This window comes from Crocodylus porosus, unplaced genomic scaffold (assembly GCF_001723895.1).
Source record: "Crocodylus porosus isolate Cpor-Errol unplaced genomic scaffold, CroPor_comp1, whole genome shotgun sequence".
Classification (NCBI taxonomy): Eukaryota; Metazoa; Chordata; order Crocodylia; family Crocodylidae; genus Crocodylus; species Crocodylus porosus.
The window spans coordinates 227,889,860-227,912,514 of record NW_017728886.1 but is presented as its reverse complement, the minus strand read 5'-3'; the positions used below and the strand labels follow the sequence as shown (position 1 = coordinate 227,912,514).

At 42.2% G+C, this 22,655-nt stretch overlaps 1 protein-coding gene across 1 annotated transcript in view; it reads right to left on the bottom strand.

Moving 5' to 3' along the window:
• Positions 1–22,655, bottom strand: part of SLC26A7 (solute carrier family 26 member 7) — a 142,815-nt gene that overhangs the window by 27,344 nt on the left and 92,816 nt on the right. Inside the window, exons 9-12 of the mRNA XM_019550350.1 lie at positions 21,029–21,106; positions 19,406–19,501; positions 4,403–4,509; positions 1,347–1,413 (exon numbers count right to left, since the gene is read on the bottom strand). Of these exons, the coding sequence (XP_019405895.1) occupies positions 1,347–1,413; positions 4,403–4,509; positions 19,406–19,501; positions 21,029–21,106 (348 nt within the window). The remainder of the gene's footprint in view (positions 1–1,346; positions 1,414–4,402; positions 4,510–19,405; positions 19,502–21,028; positions 21,107–22,655) is intronic.

Sequence of the window (22,655 nt, the reverse complement as noted above, 5' to 3'; positions counted from 1 at the left end):
CATCTGCACTTCGGCAAGAATTTGATCTTGTAAACTGGTGTGATGTTCTTCACACATGCTTTTAGGAAGCAGTCTGCTGATTTTTTTTTTCTACATTAAAGTGTCTCTTCTCCTATTGATGGAATAACCCATATAAATACACAGACCTTAATAGCAGGGTAAATCATTAAACTTGCATATTTTCCTGTTTAAAATATCCTCTTGTTTATCTCTAAGCTGTCATTTTCTAGGGCAGCTTGAGCAACTTCAACATTCATATAGTTAAAAAAATACTATCCTAAACAACTGCTGCAAGCCAGCAGTTCTAAACTAAGTTAAAAAACATGTGTGGAAGCAGTTTTCTAAATCTTTAAAACATTTTTACTCTTTGCATTCTGAAATAAACTCTTGAGCAATCTGTTTCCTTCTAAAATGTTTTATTTCCTCTTTCTATGCAGACATTAGGTTGTTATTGTACAGTCACCAGGATTGATCTTAAGGCTTTAGAAAAAAGAGCAATAAAGAACATATTTGAAAAAAAGAGCAATGTATGGAATTTGTGAACATATTTTTCCTCCAAACATGAAGAGAAAGAAATGTAGATCAAATTTTGGCCTACTCTCCTCTGACAAATTCCCTTTAACTTTCTTTTTCCTTTAATACTGAAAGACGATATAATAGTCAACAACGGGGTTAGACTCCACCATAGTGTTTCTATTTAGTGTTTTAGGATTCTTCCCTTTCTCCTATATTCTTGTTTTCAGTCATGTCACTCAGAACATTTCAGGATGCCAAAACAGAAAAGCCTTCTGGGTAAATTCTAGCTTCAAAACCCAAGACATAATTGCATGCCAAAAAATAAAAGATCTGGATGGGAGAGCTTTCTTGACAAGGTAATAACTAACAGATACACTAATCACTGGAATAGTAAGCTATATAAATACTTGAAAAGTAAGGTGGTTATGATAAAAGAACCCACATTGGACAGTGTTGGAGTGATGTTGTGATGGTCCAGGAAATGTGTGAGGGGCAAAGATTTTTCTGGTTGATGCCTTTTATTGAACCAACTACCTGGTTGGGATAAACTTAGACAAACTTTCATATGCAATGCGTTCTTCTTCAGGTCACCTCTTGCATAATTTCTGGACCATTAGGGCTACAACATCACTCTTACACTAAACTTAGGTCTCCTGCCCCCTAGTCCAGTGCTCTATGCAATAAACCTCATTGCTTCCACTGGCTGCAGTTATAAAGTGATCATATAATTGAATGTTAGTGTACTGACTCTTACAACTCTATGAAAAAATATGGGAAATAAAAAGCTATGGATTAGTAATGGACAGAAGAGTAAATAGGAGTTAACTTACACAATTAGCTTCTGTTTTGAATTTACATTCCACTTCTTTCATATTTTTCAAAATCAGTGTCTTTGCTCTGCAATCAATACATAGAGAAAAGTAAACAAAACAGTCATTTTGAATTAAGGTAGGTATAGATGCCATACCTAAATATAGGATAGAAGCTACAGTGTTCTAACCATAGGATTTCTAGGATTTTCTGCACATTTAAAGCATTATTTCATACATTAAACAGGAAATAAAAAAAGAGGAATAGGCTTTTTGTGGGAAAAAATGTCCTTCCAATATATAAAAGCTAGACCACTGAGTAGGCTTACGTCTTGTAGCCTTTCTAAATCCTGGTATATTACTTTTAAATTTATGGCTTTGCTTTTTAAATTTAAAGCATAAATAATGGGACTTTTTGTAAAACTAAATTTTCAATTCTGTTAACCTGTTATCCACTGTATGCAGTATTGTGGTACCATCTGAAGATCTCTGGTCAGGATCAGATATTTGCTGTTTGAACAGCTTCCAGAACAAAATAAAAAACTCACTTGCACCTATATATCTAGTTAGTTTGCCCTTGATTTCCAATTAAATTATGTAATGTATGCCTCACTTCTTCAAAAGAAATAAAGGAATCACCTTGTTATCTAGCCCATAATTTATTTACCAACCACAAGGAAAATAAAAATGCCATGGAAAAAAACAAGATTACTACAGGAGTACAGGTTATGAAAGTTAATGCAATTGTAACTAGCACTACCTTACTGTGCTTGCATCAACATGTTCCATTAATGCACACAAATAAACTCTGGAGCTCATTGTTTCAGACTGAATCACTCCCAGACGTGCTTGCCCGCTACCCCTGCACAGAACCACCCTCATGCCTCAGCCAGTCTCTCCACAGCATGTGGAGCCCCATCAGAGCAACCCTGGGCTGGTTGCTCAGATAGGGCTCCATGTGCTGTGAAGCAGCTGGCTGGGGCACAAAGGGTGCTTCAGCACAGGGGCTGCCTGCTGGCTTGCCCTTCACTGAACCACGCTGTACCCCAGCCAACCAGAGCAGCATCCACACGTGGGCTGCTATGGACAAAATAACTCTGCAAAAGGGTAGTACTTGTATTTCACAAGTACCATCCTGCTCCAAAGTTTATTAGTTCATGCACCCTAACAGAGGCACACATGTAGGCACAGAGGCACTTACTACACAGTTAATTAGTCAACTGCACAGCAATGTCTCATGTAGATTCACCCTATCTGTACAAGCGACATAATATAGAATGGCAAAATGCTAACATTTCAATAGATGCTTCAACATTCAAAGACAATCTGCAACCAGTGGGATGGCTAGACAAACCCTTGTGGGGTCTGTTGCCCCTTCTACAGACTGTAGTGCACTGAATGTACTTTTATTCCATTGAATTTATATTTTTATTTGTTCTGAAACTTCCTATTCGTAGGTCTTTCTAGCCATCCTCATCAACAGATACTGCAAACTCCATTTTCATGAATGAGTGACATAAAGCATATTATTTAACAGCACAGTCTTAGAGTAGAATAATAAGGACCTTAAGCCTTGTGTGAGCTTTTATTACAAAGATAGTAGTTATATGTGACCTGATTCAGTGTCCACTGAAGTCAATGGAACGACTCCCATTTATTTCAATTAGTGCTGGATTGGATTCATGGTGCTTTATGCCAAACTACTTTCCCATTTCCCCCATGCAACCTCAAACATCTAGTCAGGGCCGTCCCTGGGGGTGGGGGTGAATCAGGACGACTGCCCTGGGCCCTGCAGTTTGGGGGGCCCCACGGAGCCTGGCAGAGCGGCTGCAGCAACTCCACGCTGCCACCAGCTTCATGCCCGGCCGCTCAGTACTGCTCCCACACCCTGCTGCCGAATCTGCTCCTGGCTTCCTTGCATATGGGGGCAGGGCCCTGCACAGGCTGATTTGCCTGGGCCCTGCACCCTGCTCAGATCATTTCTGCATCTAGTCAAAGGGTGTAAATGAAATTAGAACTTGGGCTTTTTCACATTAACAGAACTGTTCCTAAATTTACATTTTGTTCAGTAGCAGAAGGCTGCCAAAACTGCACTGATGAAATTCACCCAAACATTTTATACAGTACTAATCATCACTGAATGGTAGTACTAGTTAGATATTTACACCCCAATCCTACTAATTACCCTTCTAGGAGACCCCCATTAACTCCAATGGCATTGAATCAAGCCATATATACTAACCAACCCAAGTGGGATTTCATGAGTGTGCAGGCAGCCACCCACATAGGATAAGCAGTTTGCAAACTTAGCAGTTTATGGATTAAATTTACTAGTACTGGAATGACCACTAACCTCAAAAAAATATTTTCCTTTGCTCAAAAACAAAAAAAATACTATTTAGATGTTTTGTGAAAATAATATGTATTCATTTATGCTTCTCCTTTGCTCATTTTTTGTAACTTGTACTTAAAATCTACAGTGTGGTGTTTTCTCTTTTCATATTCAAATCATCTTGCTGTCTGCTTTTATTTCCATATTTTAAAAAGTGCAAAATGTCAGCTGGCACCCCCCTTAGTGCAGTTCCTAGGGGCCCATAACGAGACTTAATACCTAAAATTTACCAGACATCCTGCATTTTTTAATAAGCAAAAAGGATCTAATGGAAGGAAATTTATATTGATTTTATTCTAGGCTTAGTTTGAATCACAGAAATTTGTAATTATTAAAAATCATAAAATAATTCCACATTATGAACTGATTTTATAATTAATTGATGTCCAGTAAATGCATAGGTCTGCCTTTTTTTTTCATATTTGCATGGGGAAATTCCCTTTTATAAAAAAACAATAAAACACTTCATAAGGTCCACTTTAAGGCCATTATTACACTTAGTAGTTAGATGTTATGAAGAAGTTAAGTGATCTGTTTTAGTAACCTTATGGCTACAATTTTCTCCTAGTTACAATAAAATGAGGTTATTTAACCCAAAGTGCCACACTTCTATTGAATATGAAGCAATAAAAAGCAGACCCAACGATTTGCTTCTAGGCCATTTCAAGAGTAAATGATATCTCACCTGGGAAAGCGGAATATCATTATCAGTATAGTGCAGACAACTCCAAACAACAGTCCCACGTTAGCAGCAAAGCATATTGTAAACACGTAGGTACTAACCCATATGCTCTTTGAGGAAGGAAACAAAAGAATCGTTAATTTAAGCTACCACAATAATGTATATTTCATCAGTTGGAGACAAATATGTTAAAGCACAGGCAGTAGGTTCCCAGTTTGGAGGTTTATATTAGAATAATTGAACTGGCAAACAAGGAATATGGAAGTGTGAAAACTATGTCTTTCCCTTGGGGAAGATGGGTGATGTGACACTTTAATAAGCCTAATGGTCACAAAAGCACATTTTCTGAAGCATTTAAAATGACATGTTTCTGCTGTGGAAATATTTTTCAGGCTGAAAATAACTGGCTTGCAGAAGTTTTATCTGTATTTCATTTTCTAATTTGGAAAGCTAATGACCACTTGTTTCCTGCACACATTTTAAAAACCTCTTTTTATATGATGCCATTTTGAACAATCATGCAACAAATAAAGATATGTCACTGAGGAATTGCAGGTCATATTTCACAAGGAAGTTGATTACAGGTGGCAGTTCTTAGGTTCCTAAAAAGTATAACTTGCTGGAAAATGGTTTATCAGGTCAGCAAAATTTTAATTTTTTTAAAATCAAATCCTGAAATAGAAATAAAAAATGAAGTCTCAAAATATTTTGATATTCAATATTCTCTCTCCACCCTAACAAAATTAATTGCGCTAGATAAAACCTTCAGTTTCAATAATTCTGTGTTGGCTTCTAATTTTTTTTTAAATAAAAATAAATATATTTTTAAACACAGTCACTCTGACCTGAAAAAAATTAAATATTTAATTCCAAAATGTCAGAATCAGGATACTTGTAATCCATTCTCATGGGAAGTTTTAGTTTTGTATTTGTTGAAAAATTCCTGACCAGATTTACTAAGTTTTCACAAAATTGAAGAAAAGGCATTACAAACTAATAACTATCACTAATGAGTTTAACTGGTCTATCAGAAGATTTTATAATATGATTTCTTCCTTGGATGGATGATTGAATACCAAGACATTTAGTTCAGAAACACTAAAACACAGTTATATACTTTGGACCTACTCTTAGGAATTATGCCTGGGCAAGGACTGAATGATTTAGCTCTTCATTATCCAATATAAACCAAACATCATACACAAGGTAGAATGTTTCTCTCCATTCTTTACATGACCAGATTACAGCAAAAGGATTTCCAATCTTTCTTGAGTGATACATTTACAAAGCATTCTTTGAAAATAATGATAAATTCTAGATGCATTTTAAAATTAAAACTCTTCTACCAATTACTGTGCGTGTACATGTACAGAATAACTCTTGGAAAAACAAGCAGTCAGAACTGGTTAATCAGCGAGTCATTAAGTCTAGTGTTTAGGCTTTCCAACTATGCCTGCTATTCACCAAACTATTTATTACATGCAAAAAGCTAATGGAGAAACTTTGTATACCAAATATAAGTTGAATCAGACCAAATCTGTTCAGCTAATATGTATTCTTTACTGCTTTTCACACACAATTCCTTTAAGTTAAATTACAAATCTGAGTCTCAATACTACATGTCACTAACATCCCACCTAATTTTACCAGATATATGACATGCAATAGTTCTCTACCCTTACTTTAAGTGATTAACTCATCACTGTGCTAGTCCTTCTCTATGTTGTTAATTCAATTTTTTTAAACTGCAAATTTTTCCTAGATTTTCATATTTCAGCTCTGTAGGAAATGTTTCGTATTCTGAGTTCTCATGGGTCTAAAACACCAGCTGGAGAAATGGCAGAAAGGAAAACCTTAAGCTAATTATAAAAAGTATTAGAAAGGATGGAATGGGAATAGAATTATGAAATCACATAAGCACTGGGTCGGAGGGGACCTCAAGGGCCATACAGTTCAAACCCCTGCATGAATCCAGGTTACACTATTCTTCATAATAAGAAAATGGCAAATGCTGGTCCTGCCTCTTCATGAAAATCTTGAATGAAGGAAATGTTATAGTTTTTCTGGGCAGCTTGTTCAATTATCCAACTGTTCTGACAATCAGAAAGGTTGTTTTCCTGAGAGTTAACATGAATCTACTTTGTTACAGATTATACCCATTGCTTCATATCTGGCCCTCTGTAACAAATAAGAACAGTTGCTCTCCCTCTTCTCAATGGCAGCCTTTCAAATATTTGAAAACTACTGTCCTGTTATTCCTTAACGTTCCTTTCTCCAAATTAGACATACCTAGTTCTCCCAATCTTTCCTCATACAGTTTCAATTCCAACCTCTTTATCATCTGTGTTACCTGCCCTTGAATCTTCTCTATTTTCTCTACATCCTTCCTAATATGCTGAGCTCTGCACTGTGCACACTACTCCAACAACCACACAGAGCCCATTTCTGGGTATTCAAAGCCAAAAATGTTGAGTACTGCTTATTCAACTGATATTTCTTACCCAGTTGATACAACTCTTGTCTAAGCACAGGAACACAATACTATGTTAGCATGTGGTCCTCTGTCAGAATATCTCTGTGATCATAGACTACAAGGTCTGTGAGAAAGGGACCATTATATGCTTATTTGTTAGTATGACATCTAGCACAATTACCCTAGGGCTTCTGGCCACAAAGGTCATATTATGTAATAAATAATAAAATACTCTTTTTCTCTACTAGGGATAAGGTTAGTGGATACTGCTGAATCTTTCTGTCAGGTTCATTTGTTGATAGGTAAACAATATGTACACTTATTGCAGCATCCCGTGCCATTGCAAATGTTTCAAAACTACAGCAAGATAATGGAAGAGATGCTGGAAGAAACAAAAGCTGTACTTAATTTTAGGAAAGCTGGTGACTGCTATTTGGCAGTCTGGTGTTCTTCATCTTAGCTGTAACAAGAGACACCCAAGGTTTGAGAAGAAGAGCCAAAACAATCATCCCCTCACCTGCCAATCACCCTCTCCAACATTTATGTTGGCCAAGGACCCGAATTCTGTTATTCAGGGTAGCACCCAGACTCTTTAAAAGCAGTTTTGTTGATCCTCTGTTGGAACATCCTTAATTCATGGGTAGGTGTAAGGTTACACAGAGAATCATAAAAACATCAAAGATTTCTTTGGCAAGCAACTATCAGAGAGAGATCGGGGCTGATAATTTAACCACAGCATTCTCCAAATCTTAGCAATAATGTACTATATGTACATGGTTGTTCTTAATAAAACTTTTTCAACATCTGCAACTTGCAGGGGCATACTACAGTGTGGGGGGTTAAGTCTAAAGGGAATAGAAAAGCAGTAGGTTGGAGGCATGAATTTGTGTTGAATCCTTTGTATCTCTGCACATGTGCAGAGGACAAAGTACTTAGAATGGGCCAAGAGGTATTGAGATACCAGGGCCAAGAGCACCTGGTGCAGGGAAAGGCTTTTTGGTCCAGAACTACAGGGTCCTGGAGTACTAGGGTGGGGGGAGAGGGTGTGGGAGAGGTACCAGGCATCCAAATCAGGGTTATCAGACAGATTCCTCTGGAAACTTCAGGAACAGGTAGGGCGATACCAGTTGCCCCCATTTCACAACCAAAGGACTCTCCACAGTCATAGGGGACAGGGCTAGAAACTATGGATTCAAACTGCAGCAGGGGAATTTAGATTAGAGATTAGGTGGAACATCTGACTATGAGGGTGGACAATCTTTGGAACAGGCTATGTAAAGAAATTGTGCAGTTGTTATCCCTGGAATTTTTCAAGAGCAGGCTAGACAGACACTTGGCTGGGATGGTTCAGTTAGGGATGATCCGGCCTTGAATGCGGTGCTGTACTAGATGACCTCAGGAGGTCCCTTCTAGCCCTTCTTTCTTATCATGCCAATACTGAAGTTAAGCATAGCTTATTATGTAGCTCAATACTTTTCTCTAAACAAACTGGCTACAGCAAATGTTGTCAGTGCACCTATTTAGAGCACATAACAAGTTGACACAATGGCAGTCCTATGGGCTGATCTGTTTAGCTGAATGGATACAGAACAAGCAGCAGTGGTATAATCATCTCGTTTTGCTTTATCACCAAAAAGTCCCCCTTCCTCTGCTGACTGACAAGTCTCCTGGGTGGCCAGGTGCCTTCTGCCACTGTGTGACATTCGCTGGAGCTCTGAGGGACCCAATCTTTCCTTTTGTGGAGCACTCCCCCACCCCACCACCAGTTGGGCTACTGAAATGGCAGGTGTGCCATGGTGACCCACCGCTGCATTGTGTCCTGGTCGGCATGCATGATGTCCCACAGCCTCCAACAAGAGTCGCACAGGGTGACAAGCAAGACATGCCACAGCTCCTGGGTCTCTGTGCTTGGGTATGGGTGGCAGGACACCATAACAGAGTGAAAGCAGACTGGGACATGGAAGGATGTACAGCTCATGATGGAGGGTTGTCACTCTGGGGCTCTCCTGCAAGTCTAGGACTAGGCACAGGGGAGGGTCCACAGTGATGCAGCAGGGAGTCAGGGGTGGGATTGCCCATGCCCGGCAGCCAATCAGGCCTGGGTGCTCAGCTGCACTCAGGTGAGAGGGAGGTGAGCTTAAGTGCCCCCAACCTACCGGCCTCAGCCAGTGCAGAGAGCCTGAATGCCTTCCCACCAAAGGGTGAACACGTCTTCTGTTTGCTACTGATCTAACCTACACCACTTACAGAAAACTGCATAACTTAGACTGATTCCACCTCATGCTCTTTGAATGTCTGTACTTAGCCACATTGGTAGCCTTAAGTGCAATGTGAGCATAGTTTCCATCAAGGGCAAATAGTCTATCAGGTTCCATTCACCCACTTCTTAGAGCTGAGTCAATAAGAGCTCAATGAGGAGACAAGTTACAAACAGAGGGAGTTGAAAATTAGCCTCTGTGTATTCGGCAGTTAAACAATGTGGACCTAGACTTTGTATACTATGTATGAAGCTACCTAGTGCCTGTGCCACTTTGAATCCAGAATCCAGACTCACTTTTTCACAGAAAATCCAATAGATGTCCAGCCAGTGACTATGGGACTGGAACTGCTCTTGGAAATGACTGTATTAGTTGAGGATATTTTTGGAAGTTTGGATAAATCATAGTATCATAGGGTTGGCACTGGTCTCAAGGGTCATCTGGTCCACCCCCTGAAGAAATGCAGGAATCATCCCGGTTCAAAGTTTATACAGCCTTCTACTGAAAACCACCAAAGAGATTCCCTGACTTCCCTTGGCAGCCTATCTAACAGCAAGGAAAACTTTCCTGATATTTAATGCATATTTACTTTGCTGTTATTAACAGTCAGTGCATCATGTCCTGCTCTCTGCAGCAAGGCAGAATGGATAAAGGCTGCTATCATGCCTTCCCCTTCCTCCCCCATCAACTTTTCTCCAAGTTAAAGATTCCTACTTCTCTCAATGTTTCCTTATACAGTGTCACAGGGTGCTAAGGTGCCTGCTCCTCTTAGAGCAGAGATTGCCCAGGAAGGGAACACAAAGAGCCAGATAAGAGTCCAGGTACAGGTTGCCATGACAACTGGCTAATGAAGGAATTGGCTGCACCTGCACCTGCATCCGGTTAGCTGGCCGGAAGAGGTAGGCCCCTAGGCCCATATAAATCCTAAGGCTGGAACCAAACAGTTCAGTTCCCTGCCAGCAGCTGAAAGGGAAGGAGCCTTCAGGAAGGAAGGAAGGGCTCAGAGATGCTACAGCCATCAGATATGCTACCCTTAGGACTAATGGGGCACCAGGAGCCCATAAGGTACCCTTGCCTACAGGCACCCAGTATTAGAGAAGGAGTTTTACTCTTTTAAAGGGGCAGAGCATGCCTTGCACTTTGTGTTATGTTATAGCCCAGGGGCTTATGTTTGATTGCTGTTATTTGTTTGCTGTCTGATAACACCGGTGGTTTGGGAGGGGCTATTTGGGGAAGGAGGAGACCTCATTGGGGACCCGCTACAGCTTGGGGACCTTGGTGCCAGTGAGGGTGTGGCACTTGGGGTGCAAAGACTCCAGCACCAGTGAGGGTGCAGCATTTGGGGCGCAGAGACAGGGCTGTAGAGAGCCCAGAGAGGACAAGGGGGCCAAATCACAGCAAGACCTAGACCAGACAATGTCAATGCCATCTGCAAGGCTTGGGGCATCATAAAGGGTCAGTTGGAGCCATGCATATAGCCCATAAGGCTGAGAGACTTGGGAACCATCCACTATAATGTGGTACGCCAAGGGGTTTATAAAGCACAGGGTTCAGTAAGATCTAGCCATACCATGCCTAAACCCAAAGATCAAGGGCAGCCTCGCTATATCAATTATACCAGCAAGACATGGCAGGCGAGACAGAGGGTGCCTGTAGGGCAAGACTGGCGTGGTTAAGGAGCCTAGAGATAACATGGCCACTCCTAGGGGACCCCACCCTGCTACACACAGCTTGCCTTCCAACCTGTTCATAATTTTTCTCACTCACATCTGGATCCTCTCTAACTTCTCCACATCTTCTGTAAGATGTGGAGCCCATAACTGCACACAACACTCTAGATGAAGTCCAACCAGTGGAGTGACACTATCATTCTCCATGTCTTACACCTGTTACTTCTGTTAAAGCAGCCCAAAATTACATGTGCTCACATTTCTGATTCATGTTAAGTCATTTAAAGCCTCAAAAAACTGAACTCTAGCTTATTCTTCAGCAGGGAAGTTTTCTGAGATTCAAGAGGAAAGAACATGCAGTTTCCTGCCTAGTGCAGGAGGACTAGACCCGATCTTGCGAGGTCCCTTCCATGCCCTTACAATCTATGAATCCATTTGCATAACAGATATACTGTACATTATTCACTTACCTAAATAACAATCCCAACTTTTGCCTCCTGGTTAACCAGAATTTGGTATAATGCATCTGTTTTATTGGTTAAGTGCATAAACTGCTTAAGTGCATAAGAATTTTTCAGCGCCACTGTCTGCTTAATAGTCTAATTATACTCCATGAACTTCATAATTCTAAAGCACCCTTGAACTGTGTCTTGTCAATTTTAATGGTATTACTAGAAGCATAAAACACTCTGAGAAACAAAATAAGCCTTAATGAGGCGCACAACAGTTTAGAACAAGCTGTTCCTGTAGCTAATAGCACTGTTTATGTCGAAGCCAGGTTCTAGACTTTTATTTAGTCCTAATACTATGCACTTCAATAGAGCACACTGTATGTATGATTTATAGGTTGTATTATCTCAGCACTCTGTCTGCATTGTTACATGTGCAGTCATCTCTGGTGATCACCCCTGAAGTAAATGGTGTTAAAGCATGAACAAATCAAGCCCAATTCAGGGGTCAGATGAAAATGGAGTGTGGGCAGCCCAACAACCTGTCATGAATTAATAATCCTATGGCACTGCATGCTGTGAATGCTGATGAGACTTTTTCTTTCATTCTGTGGAAAAGTAAGACCCTAGAAAGGCTGGGCCTTGGTAGGGACCTGGCCAGAGGTTTATAAAAATGGAGTTAGAAACACAAGCCAAATCCATGGAATGATATCTAACTGAATGAATTAATAATTTAGAGAGTAACATTTAAAACAGACTTTCCCCACATTACCTTCTTGTTTCTATTGTAAATTGTGCTGGATTGACAGTGCTGGAACTCAAAGTCCTCTCTGCACCCCTAAAATGACAACAATAAGCATAACTATCTTGATTTCTACATTTCATGACACACACCCTTTTAAATGTTCTCTATTCAGCATCAGTTCCAAAAAAGGACAGCTACTAGCTATAGCCAAATATTTTAGGAGATTTCCCATCTTCAAAACACAAGCTTAGGCAATGGAACTTATTCATTTCCAATATACTGTCAACTATTGGCAGAATCCTTTGCAGTTCAAAATAAGCACTAATGTTGCCATTCACATCACTTAGTCTTGGGACTCCTGAAGGAATTCAGCAACCAAATATCCATGCTTCAGTTTATACTCCTTCTTAGAGAAGGCTACTATCTAGAGCAATATGCTTTACCATGTCAGTTTAAGAACTGAACAGGTGTGATAAGACAAATATCCCAGAATGAGTTACTGTTCCAATCTAGTCAACCCGTAAGATTCCAGAGGTAGGATTGGGCACACACAGAGTTCCTTTAGGACCTAGAAGTGGAATAGCCTAGCACTGGAGTAACCAACACTATTGTCCCTGAAGACATTAGCTTTTATGCTAAACCCCATCTTCCAGCTCAATGGCCAGTGTTAGACCCTGACTCCATGTGACGCCCAACAACTAGGGAGACAACGGATCAATGCCATCATGCAACACCTGCACACATGACTCGTCAACAGCTTTATTCAAAATGGAGACAGCTTTGGGCCAGCTCCAGCAAACCAGGGAGCTGCCACAAACATTAGTTTTTTCTATACTTATACACCTTGGTTTGTGCTCATTAACATTTACTCCACATTTGTCCCCCTCCCCTTTTTCCACCCATATTCCCTCCTAGTTCAAGCTCCACCTGTGTTTTACTGTCTGTTTCATTAGCATGGAATTACCTATGTATTTCACTTATTTACATGTCTTTTTGCTATGAGCACATACCTAAAACCAAGACCCTGGCTTCTTTCGGTCATTTGCGGTTTCTTGCTGACTTTTTTTCACCATCTCCAAGGTCTTGCTTCTGCTTATCTCCTAATGATAGCCAGTGGTTTGCATCCTGTTCTTCTCTACACACCAAGCTATATATCTTACAACACTACTACATTGTTAGGAAAATACTTGCCTAAGCATCTTGTAATGTTACTTTTAATATATCATTCTGCCTTGTGGTTAGCTGCTTTATTAGGCCGCAGGTTATAGCCCCTTTTCAGCTGCAAATCCAGTGCTCCCCGAGATCCAAATACTGTCACCCTAACAGCCAGGAACTCCCTTACAAAATAATATATGCAGATGCATTCAACCAACCGCATATGCTTTTCATCCTCTCTTAAGACTAGTGATAGGTGTTAGGGGTAATATGTAATAACTCATTCTCTAGCTTTCTCTTACAAACATGTCTTCTAAATAGAAATCAATGCTTCCAACCCTTTCACCAAGAAAATGAAGCATCTGCTAGGCCTGGGAGAAACAGCAAGTATTTGCTTCAGATTTGGATTCGGCCGATACGGGGGGGACAGTGATTCAATTCAGTGATTCAAACCACTGTCCCAATTCAATTTGGCTGATTCAGATCTGGAGATTCAGCTCTGATTTGGAGATTCGGCCATAGACTAAACAGGCAGCAGTGCTTCACCACACTGGACACAGCTGCCTTCAGCTGGTAAGTCTGTTCTGGTGAGCGGAAGGAAGGGGCATGGGGTGGGTCACATCAATGCCCCCACAGTGAGGGAGGGATTGGGGCTAGGGCTGGGACAAGCAGCCCAGCCAGGGCAGGGGGGCATGGGACTTTGGAAGGGGGGGCTCCTGCCACAGTGTGTCGCTGCATGCCACTGGTCCAGGAGCTACTCTTCCAGTGGCTTCTCGGGTGGCTCTCACTGCCAGTCTAGGAGGGTACAGGACTGGGCATTTGCCCCTGGATTTTTGTGGGCCAGGCTGTACTCCAGACTGGTGGCAGAAGGCACTGGGAGCGGGGATTATGCCCTCCTGCCAGCCACCCAGCTGAGGCAGGGAGGTGTGGGAGGGTGCTGCTGCGCTGCCTCGGACAAGTGCAGTGCAGTAGTGGAAGCTGCTTCAGCCTCCCCTTGCCTCCTGGACAAGCTGCAGCTTCACCTTGCTGCACCCTCGATGGGTGAGCATGCACCTGGATTGGGGAGGGGCCAGTGGCAGGGGCTATGGGGAATTTTAGGGTGGCTGCAGCCCTTCCATAGCCCCTGCTCCACCGCATTCTGTGGGGAAGGTGGAGCCAGGGCTGTGCTCCATGCTGAGGCTGGGGCTAGCCACCCAAAGTGCAGCCCTGGCTCCACCTACCCCATGCTGTGCAGCCCTGCAGTGGGCAGCTGGGGATAGCCTCCTGGAGTACAGCCCAGCCGACCCTGCACAGATTCAGGGGCACACACCCACTCCCATGCCTTCCCAGACTAGCTGCATGCGGTAGCGTGCAGTAGTGGGAGCTCCCTTCCCTGAGTCCTGTGCCCTCCTGCTCCAGCTGGGCAGCTTATCCCAGCCCCAATCCCTCCCTTGCTGTGGGGGCATTGATCTGCCCCCTCCACTCCCTTTCCCTCTCCCCTCCGCCCACTACAACACACTTACCAGCTGAACGCAGCTGTGTCCAGCATTGTCGAGGACTGCTGCGTGTTTAGTGTATGGCTGAATCTCTGAGTTGGTGCTGAATCTCTCCAAATTGATTTGGAGGCTTCTGAATCGATTTGGACCTTGTAACGGGTTGCCCAATTTGATTTGGATTCAGAGATTTAGCGGCCAAATTGGGCCTAATCTCCAAATTGAATTGGCTACTGAAGCTTCGCACAGCCCTAGCATCTACCCAGTAAGACTCATGAGATCAGTCAAGTTCCAGAATATCTTGGCAAAAAACACCATCTGGTCATTAGACCAGGGGTGTCCAACCTTTTTGAATGTGGGGCCGGTTCATGAACTTTTTATCACCCAGTGGCCCAGAGAGCCATATTCAAAGTCCTCACAGGAAATGGTATCACATCACACCCCCCCAGTAAACAGTGCTTTCTTTCATTTCCCGTTGCAGTACCTCAGATCTCAGAAAACAGCTTGGAGGGCTGCATGTTGGACAAGCCTGCATTAGACCAATGCAATCATCTCATGGTGCAGAGCTGCCTATCTTCCACAAACCATCATCAATTCACTGGCCCAAAATACAACTTCTCTCCCCATCATCCATACAAATCATCTTGGATTGCTAGCAAGCTGCATCAGGTGGGGGTGAAGACAGACCAGACTGCAAGTGATACAACACAACTCAGACCATGAGCACTTATGACACAGAATTCATGAAAAGCTATGCCATACTTGTCAACACCTCATTTGTCCTTCTGTATTACAGAATCTGAAAAATCTCACCCATCTGAACTATACTATAAAGTGGTTTATCAATCCAAACTTATTACTATAAAGCGATCCTCCTGTGTGCTATGTTATGAGGAAATCCTATTTCAATGATGAAATCTCAGGTTCCATTTTGTTTGCCTATAAAAGCTACGATATTTAGTCAAACACAAGACAAGGCTTTTCCCCTTAATCAGCATGGGGGGAGCCCCTTTTCTTACATGCATACACAAGGAAAGCTCACTAAATACATTGGCTATCCTTAAACTGTTGCCAAAAGCAGCATCTGCTGAGTAAGAAAAGCCAACTCTGAAGTTGATTAAATGCAGCCAACACTGAACAAGACAAAAACATGTGGATCATATGGGACAAACATACTGATGGGAACCTTTTTTTTTTGTGACCCTTAAAAAATATAGGCAGTTGCTCCCCCAGAAGGGAACAAGCATGACACCTGGAGCTACTGCAGCACCAGGCCAGCACTTGAAGAGACCAGAGCATGCTCCAACACCCTCCCCTGATGCCAAAAATGCTGCTGGGAACCTACCACAAGGATAAGTTAATACAGCCCATCTGAAAAAGATATATGACAATGCCCACTGTGTGCAGTACCCCTCAGCACCAACTCTTTTACAAGTCATAGTGAGCCACTACATTGAATACATTTTGACTTCCTTTTCACTCCCACAGCTGAAATGTGCCTTTCCCATTTTCAGTGTGTCCTACTTCTTCACCAGCCCTTAAATATCTAGCAAACATAACCAGACAGGGTCCCAAACAGTTTATCCTTCTGTTGCCCGCACTCTCTGTGCCTGTCGCATATGATTAGTATAGCCCTGTCCTCCAGGAGATGGAACCAGACCAGGTTGCTCTGTGCCTCATCTGTATATGAATTTTTGCAGTATCCATGATACCTGGTAGGTATTTGAAGTACACACACATACTGAGCTATGCTGAGCTGGGAGTCACCATTAGGGCTGTGCAAAGCTTCAGCTCCTAATTCAATTTGATAGAGATTCAGTCTGATTCAGTGACCAAATCTCCAAATCTGAATAAAATCAGGAGACCCTTTAGTCTCTCCAAATCGAATCAGAACCCTCCAAATTGATTCAGAGAGATTCAGAAAAAAATCAGTGATTTGGAGACAGACACAGCTTTAAATGTTTTTTCTACATACCTCAAGGTACTAGGCAGCTCGTCAACTCTGTGATGCTGGACTGCATGGAGCGTCGCACAGGAGCACAGGGGGGAGACGGGGTCCCCAGCATGCTCAGCAGCAGACCCAGAAGTGGACAAGAAGCATGTCAATCCACTTCCAGGTTCGCTGCTGAGCATGTGCCCCCCCCCCCTCCTCCCAACTGCTGTGGGACGCTGGGACTGTGAGGTATGTAGAAAAAACATTTAAAGCTGTGTCTATGTCTGATTCAGCATCAAATCTTCAAATTCGGATTCAGCTGAATCGAATCAGGGACAATGATCTGAATCAACCAACCAAAACACTGTCCCCAATTTGGGCTGAATCTGAATCAAATACAGCCCGTTTCACACACCCCTAGTCACCATAACTTGAAACCCTGTTGACTATGCTAGAGCCCAGCCTAATGAAATAAATTACGGCAAATGATGAGCCTTTTGGCTTTAAACTAATATCATGCATAGTTTGTACTATATTTAAGTAGGTACAAAAGCATTGCTTAAAAGTATGTTTGTGGAATACCTGTGCTAAAATTTGTATCAATTTTAAAGAAAAGGTAAAATGCATCAATTCATCCATCGGTGTTTTCAAATTTGCCCCTCACTTCTATGTGCTCGGGGATACAAAGGTCTAATAGTAACGGAGACAGAAGGAGATCCAGAGGGAAGAAGTTGTAGGGGCAGTGAGCAATGGGGCCACCTGTCACCCCTGCCCCCCTCAACCTCCAATTCATTGTCCCTGCTGTAGCAGTTGGAGGGGGGCAAATTCAAGGCAAACCTCCAATAATTGGATTCTATACCTGAAATATCACAAATTTATACATTTTTCATATACAGTATCTAATTATCAGAGGTATTCTTATACTCAGGGTCATTTTATATTCAACTAAATATGGCAGAACCCCATAAATAGAACAGTAGGATGCAATTAATTCACTCTGAACACAATTAGAGTCCAAGTATAGTTTCATAGTTGTTAGGGGCTGGAAGGGACCTTACAGATAATCAGGCCCAGCCCCCCTGCACTTGGGCATGAACAGATATACCTTTTAAAAGGTAGGGTATTATGGCAGAACAACTGTGAATTATTATGGCTGCTTGCAAACATTTTTTAAAAAACCCAAAGAAACTGCACTTCACTTTAAACTTGGCATGCTTCCATATGGTTCCACTGAGCCTAGCACATGCCCAGAAGAAGCAGTATGTTAACTGGACCCAGCTTGCCTGATACCTGTATTGATTGGGTGCTTTAGTGGGGCTTTTTTGGTGCTTTTATCTAATATCTGAAGTGCTCGATTTATACTGATGCTACGAAGCCAGGTCGAAGTAACGCACTACTTCTTCTGCTGGGCCGCTTTTTTTAATGTCTCCAAGTAGTCTAGAATATTAAGCTCTTTAAATGGTTGTCTGTCCTCACCCACAGTCACAGAAACAGATTCTTAAGGTCTATAAGCAAATCCAAACCACTACATGTAAGATACAGCCTTGTTGGGAATCTCTGTGTCCATGGCAGGACAAATCCACCAGCCTTCCTGAAATACGTAATCAAACCAACACCCAAGAAATCATCACTGTGATCTGATTGATTCAGATCCATACTTACTTGAATATTTGCCAGGGTTTCTTTATCATGAAAGGATGTAGACAAACTGAAGAGAGTCCAGAGCAGGGCAACAAAAATGGTTAGGAGACTGGGACACATGACTTATGAGGAAAGGCTGAGGGAACTGGGCTTATTTAGGCTAGAGAAGAGAAGACTGAGAGGGGATTTAATAGCAGCCCTCAACTATCTGAAGTGTGGTTCGAAAAAGAATGCAGCTAGACTGTTTTCACTGGTGGCAGATGACAGAAAAAGGAGCAACAGTCTCAAGTTGCAGCAAGGGAAGTTTAGGTTAAATATTAGGAAAAAAAATTCTCACTAGAATGGTAGTAAAACATTGGAACAAGTTACCCAGAGAGGTTGTCAAATCTCCATCCTTGGAGGTTTTTATGACCCGGGTAGACAAGGCCTTGAGTGGGATGATCTTGTTGGGGATGGTCCTGTTTTGAGCAGGGGGCTGGATTAGCAGGAACTTCATGAGTTGGTCCCTTCCAACTCTAATTTTCTACGATTCTATGAATGCTCACCATGCTGTTCAGATTTTATATTGGCATATACCCCTTTATTACAACTCATTACACCCATTTCATTTTCTATTCTGTTTTACATCCCATGCTAATGAGTCTTTTAGTTTTGACCAAACAAATCCTGTTTGGCCCTGAACATCTAAAGTAGAAACCATCCATTGTGCTATTTTCATCAGGATTAAAATCCATGCAGCAGCATGAAATACACTGTTTCTTCCCATATCTTATGATTTTATTTGCATGTCCTGTATATTTCACCCTAGAGGAATGAAATATATAGGACATATGGAACTACAAGAACTGAATAGTAGGTTTAGAATACCAGCAAAACTGTGCTGACTAGCTATTGTGGTCCTTTATACATATACAAATTTGGACATTCTAAATCCATTCAAATTAACCAGGTCTGACTATAAAGCTTTTTAGTCTTAAATTATGCTTTATCCTTAATAATTTGCCAAAATTCCACTTCTGTTTCTTATAAAGGCAATTAACATTTCAAATGCTGTTATTTTGAGACAGAGAAAATAAGCTGGTAGTACATAAAAACATTTATTGCTTGTGCTGGCATATCTCTTCTCAGAACTAGCAGTATTAAGGTTTGTTTAGTAAGTATGTGTTTAAGCCTCTCTCAGGAAAATCTTCTTAGGTTAAATTTCACTTACCCAATCTATTTTATCCACATTCCAATATTTTTTTAAGTCACGGAACTGCATTAACATCCCCTTTAGACCAACAACAATGATACTTGCTAGAACACACTGAAAAATAACAAAAGGGGAAAGGGGGAGTTAGGGATTTGCTAGATAGTAAAACTGGCATTTTTCTCAAATTAGAAATTAATGTAATCATAGGCACACTAAGGTAAATGTTTCAAAAATATAATGACTTCAAATAGCCTATAGATGCCTGCCCTGCACATACCATTCCAAACCTCTCACATAACTTTTCCTAGAATGAGGAAAGTGATAATTTTGTAAGGGACTAACCAGGGTCTTCTGCCTAAATGGTAATAGCCCAACATCATTCTCTCAGGACCAATGAGCTAGAAACTTACAGGTACTGAGAAGATGAATCTCCCACCCAGATAAGCAGCATTCCTACTCCCTGCCACTTTCTGCAGATAGCCCCAGTGTAGACATAGGCATGCACTGGCCAGCCGGGCCTGAGCCCCAGGGCCACCAATTCACAGCCCCAGGATCCTCATCAGCAGGGAAGTCAAAGTAAGGTTTTAAACTTGACATGCTTTTGTCTCCCAGCAGGGAGACAAAAAAAGGCACCCAGTTTAAAATCCCAGCTTTCACATTTGTTTCCCTGCATCTGGGATCAGGGCCCCTTCACCAATGGAAGGTGGGGGCCAGGCTGAGGCTAAGCCACCTGGGAGTGTGGTACAGCGGGTGGTGGGGCCTGAGGGCAGAGGGGGCAGGCTGGGAGTGCTGCGCTGCACCTTTGCAGGCGAGTGGCAGTGCTGGGAGGACCTTAGGAGACTATAGGCCCACAGAATTCACTTTAGCCCCCTGTACTCCCAGCCTGGCAGGGTCCTCCCAGCCTCCCCTGCCAGCACCAGGAGAGGAAGGGGCTCCTCCTGCAGCCAAGCTCCCGTGGAGGGAGGGGGCATCCAATTTTGTGTTTGCCGAGGACCCAGGACCTTCATCCATCTCTGGGTGCAGAGAATCCAATTACTTTAATGTAGGATAAAGGCCAACTCTGAATTAAAGTATGGGGCTATAATTAGGAAGGGGGAGGACAGAGAGTGTCAGGAGCAGGAGGAATAGATTAAACTGAGTGAATACTGGAAGAGGAAAGGATTATAGACCACTGGTTCTTAACCTTTTTAAGGTAAAAGCACCTCTTTTTAGATTCAAGGCACCCCTCAGAAAATGCCAGCTCTTGGCTTTCACTCATTTGTTGGCTATTAAAAAATAACAGAGCAATTCTTCTGTTGCACAGAACTCAGAAAGACCACAACAAGGCAGGATTTTTTTTAACCCTCTGGATCCCTATTTAAAATGTCTGGGTTTGCACACCCAATAGTGCTAATACTGAAAGGTACCCTGTAGCACTCTTAAAAGGATCTTATGACACCCTACAGCGCTGTACCACCTTGGTTCAGAATCATTAGATTAGACTCAAAGTTTCATTCATGGGTATACTCCCATTTGCTCTATATCATTTCTACTACTGTCTATATTTATGTCAAAGAGAGAACCATTTTCCTCTTAAAGGAGTTATTTCTTGTGAAAATGCACAGTGGAACTTTTCAAAATAAAAATAAGCGTTAACTGTACCATAGGCAGCCAGTATAACATTGGTCCCATTGCATAGATCACCACAAGTATGAATATACAAGATATCAGGCAAGCCACCTAAAAACAAATAAACAAACAAACAGAAAAAACACAACTTTATTCAATCTGGATAGGAAATCTAAAACCAACTGAATATGCTAGGTTGTCAAAAATGCTGAGAATCACAAAATATTGTAAACGCACTGTGGATACAGTGTAGACAAGCTACATATTTTGGCTATCAGGATATCTGTAGATTGCAAACATTTGTGGATAACTTCAGTTTTAGCCTCTGGAAAATTACCCATTGCCCAATTAAGTGCAAATATTTGTATTAAATATCAGTATTGGCCTCAATCTCAATGTCATATACAAAAGCACTATGTGACTTGTAACATCAGTTGCTGAAATAGGCATGCATATCCAGAAGCAGATTTCACAAGATTAATAGCAATAAGCTCATTGTGTATGTGCATTTACCAGAGGCATAATTAACAAGTTTTCTGCCCTTGGCAAAATGCTGTGTGTAGGAAAAAATGCTGCTGAGCAACAGAGAACATGGGGCTTGACATGTTAGTTTACCTAACATAAGGACCCAAAGTCCCCGGCTTCTTCTGGCACATAGTTGTCTGCCCACCCCTGTTTGCTGCAGCTGCTGGGCAGAGTACCTGCACCCAGCTGTTGCTGCTATAGCAATGGTGTGGTGCTGCTACAGCTGCAGTGTCATCCTGGCACCCCACTAAATGGGTGCCTGAGGTTGGTGCCATGCTCACCCACCCCAGGTTTCCCTAGTAGCATTTACAATAACAACTAGGGCTGCGCGAAAACAGCAGTGATCCATTTCAACCAGTGTTTCGAGGCTTTGACAAAACAACAGTTCATTTCAAATTTTGTTTCAGTTTGAAACAGCTGTTCCGTTTTGTTCCAAAGAAACGGCAAAGCTGTTTTGACCTTTCACCCATAGGCTATAATCAGGAAGAACAAAACAGCCTATAACTTAGTCATTTCTGGCTTGATTTGGATGAAACATGCACGAATGGTAGCCCCTTCTGTGAGTATAAAGCCTGACAAGTTGCAGGGAGATAGGTTTAGGGGGTTTGGGGAAACTGCACCCCAAAGTTTTGAAAGCAAAACTCATGTTACATTTAAGTGTTAAGCCACAGTGGGGTCAAAACTGCAGGCATGCTAGCCCCTGTGGAGGCCACAAAGCCTGCCAAGTTTAAACAAGATAGTTGAAGGGGTTTGGGGGAAACTGCACCTCAAGCTGCGGACAGGCAAAACTCATGACATGGGAACAAGCAAAACTCGTGGCAGGGGCTTCCAGATCCCAGAACCCCTGCACCTATCTCCTTGACAGCTGGCAGGCTTTGTGGCCTCAGCAGGGGCAAGCAGGCCTGCAGCTTTCACTCTGCTGCACCTTAACACACGCAGTGTCACCCATGTGATATGGGGGGAAATGGGCATGTTAGAAAGAAGGAATGGGCTACAATCAGACCTAGACAGGTTACAGGAGTGGGCAGACGAGAATAGGATGGGATTCAACACTGACAAGTGCAAGGTGATGCACCTGGGGAGGAAGAACCAGCAGCATACTTACAGGCTGGGGAACTCCCTTCTCGTCAGTGCA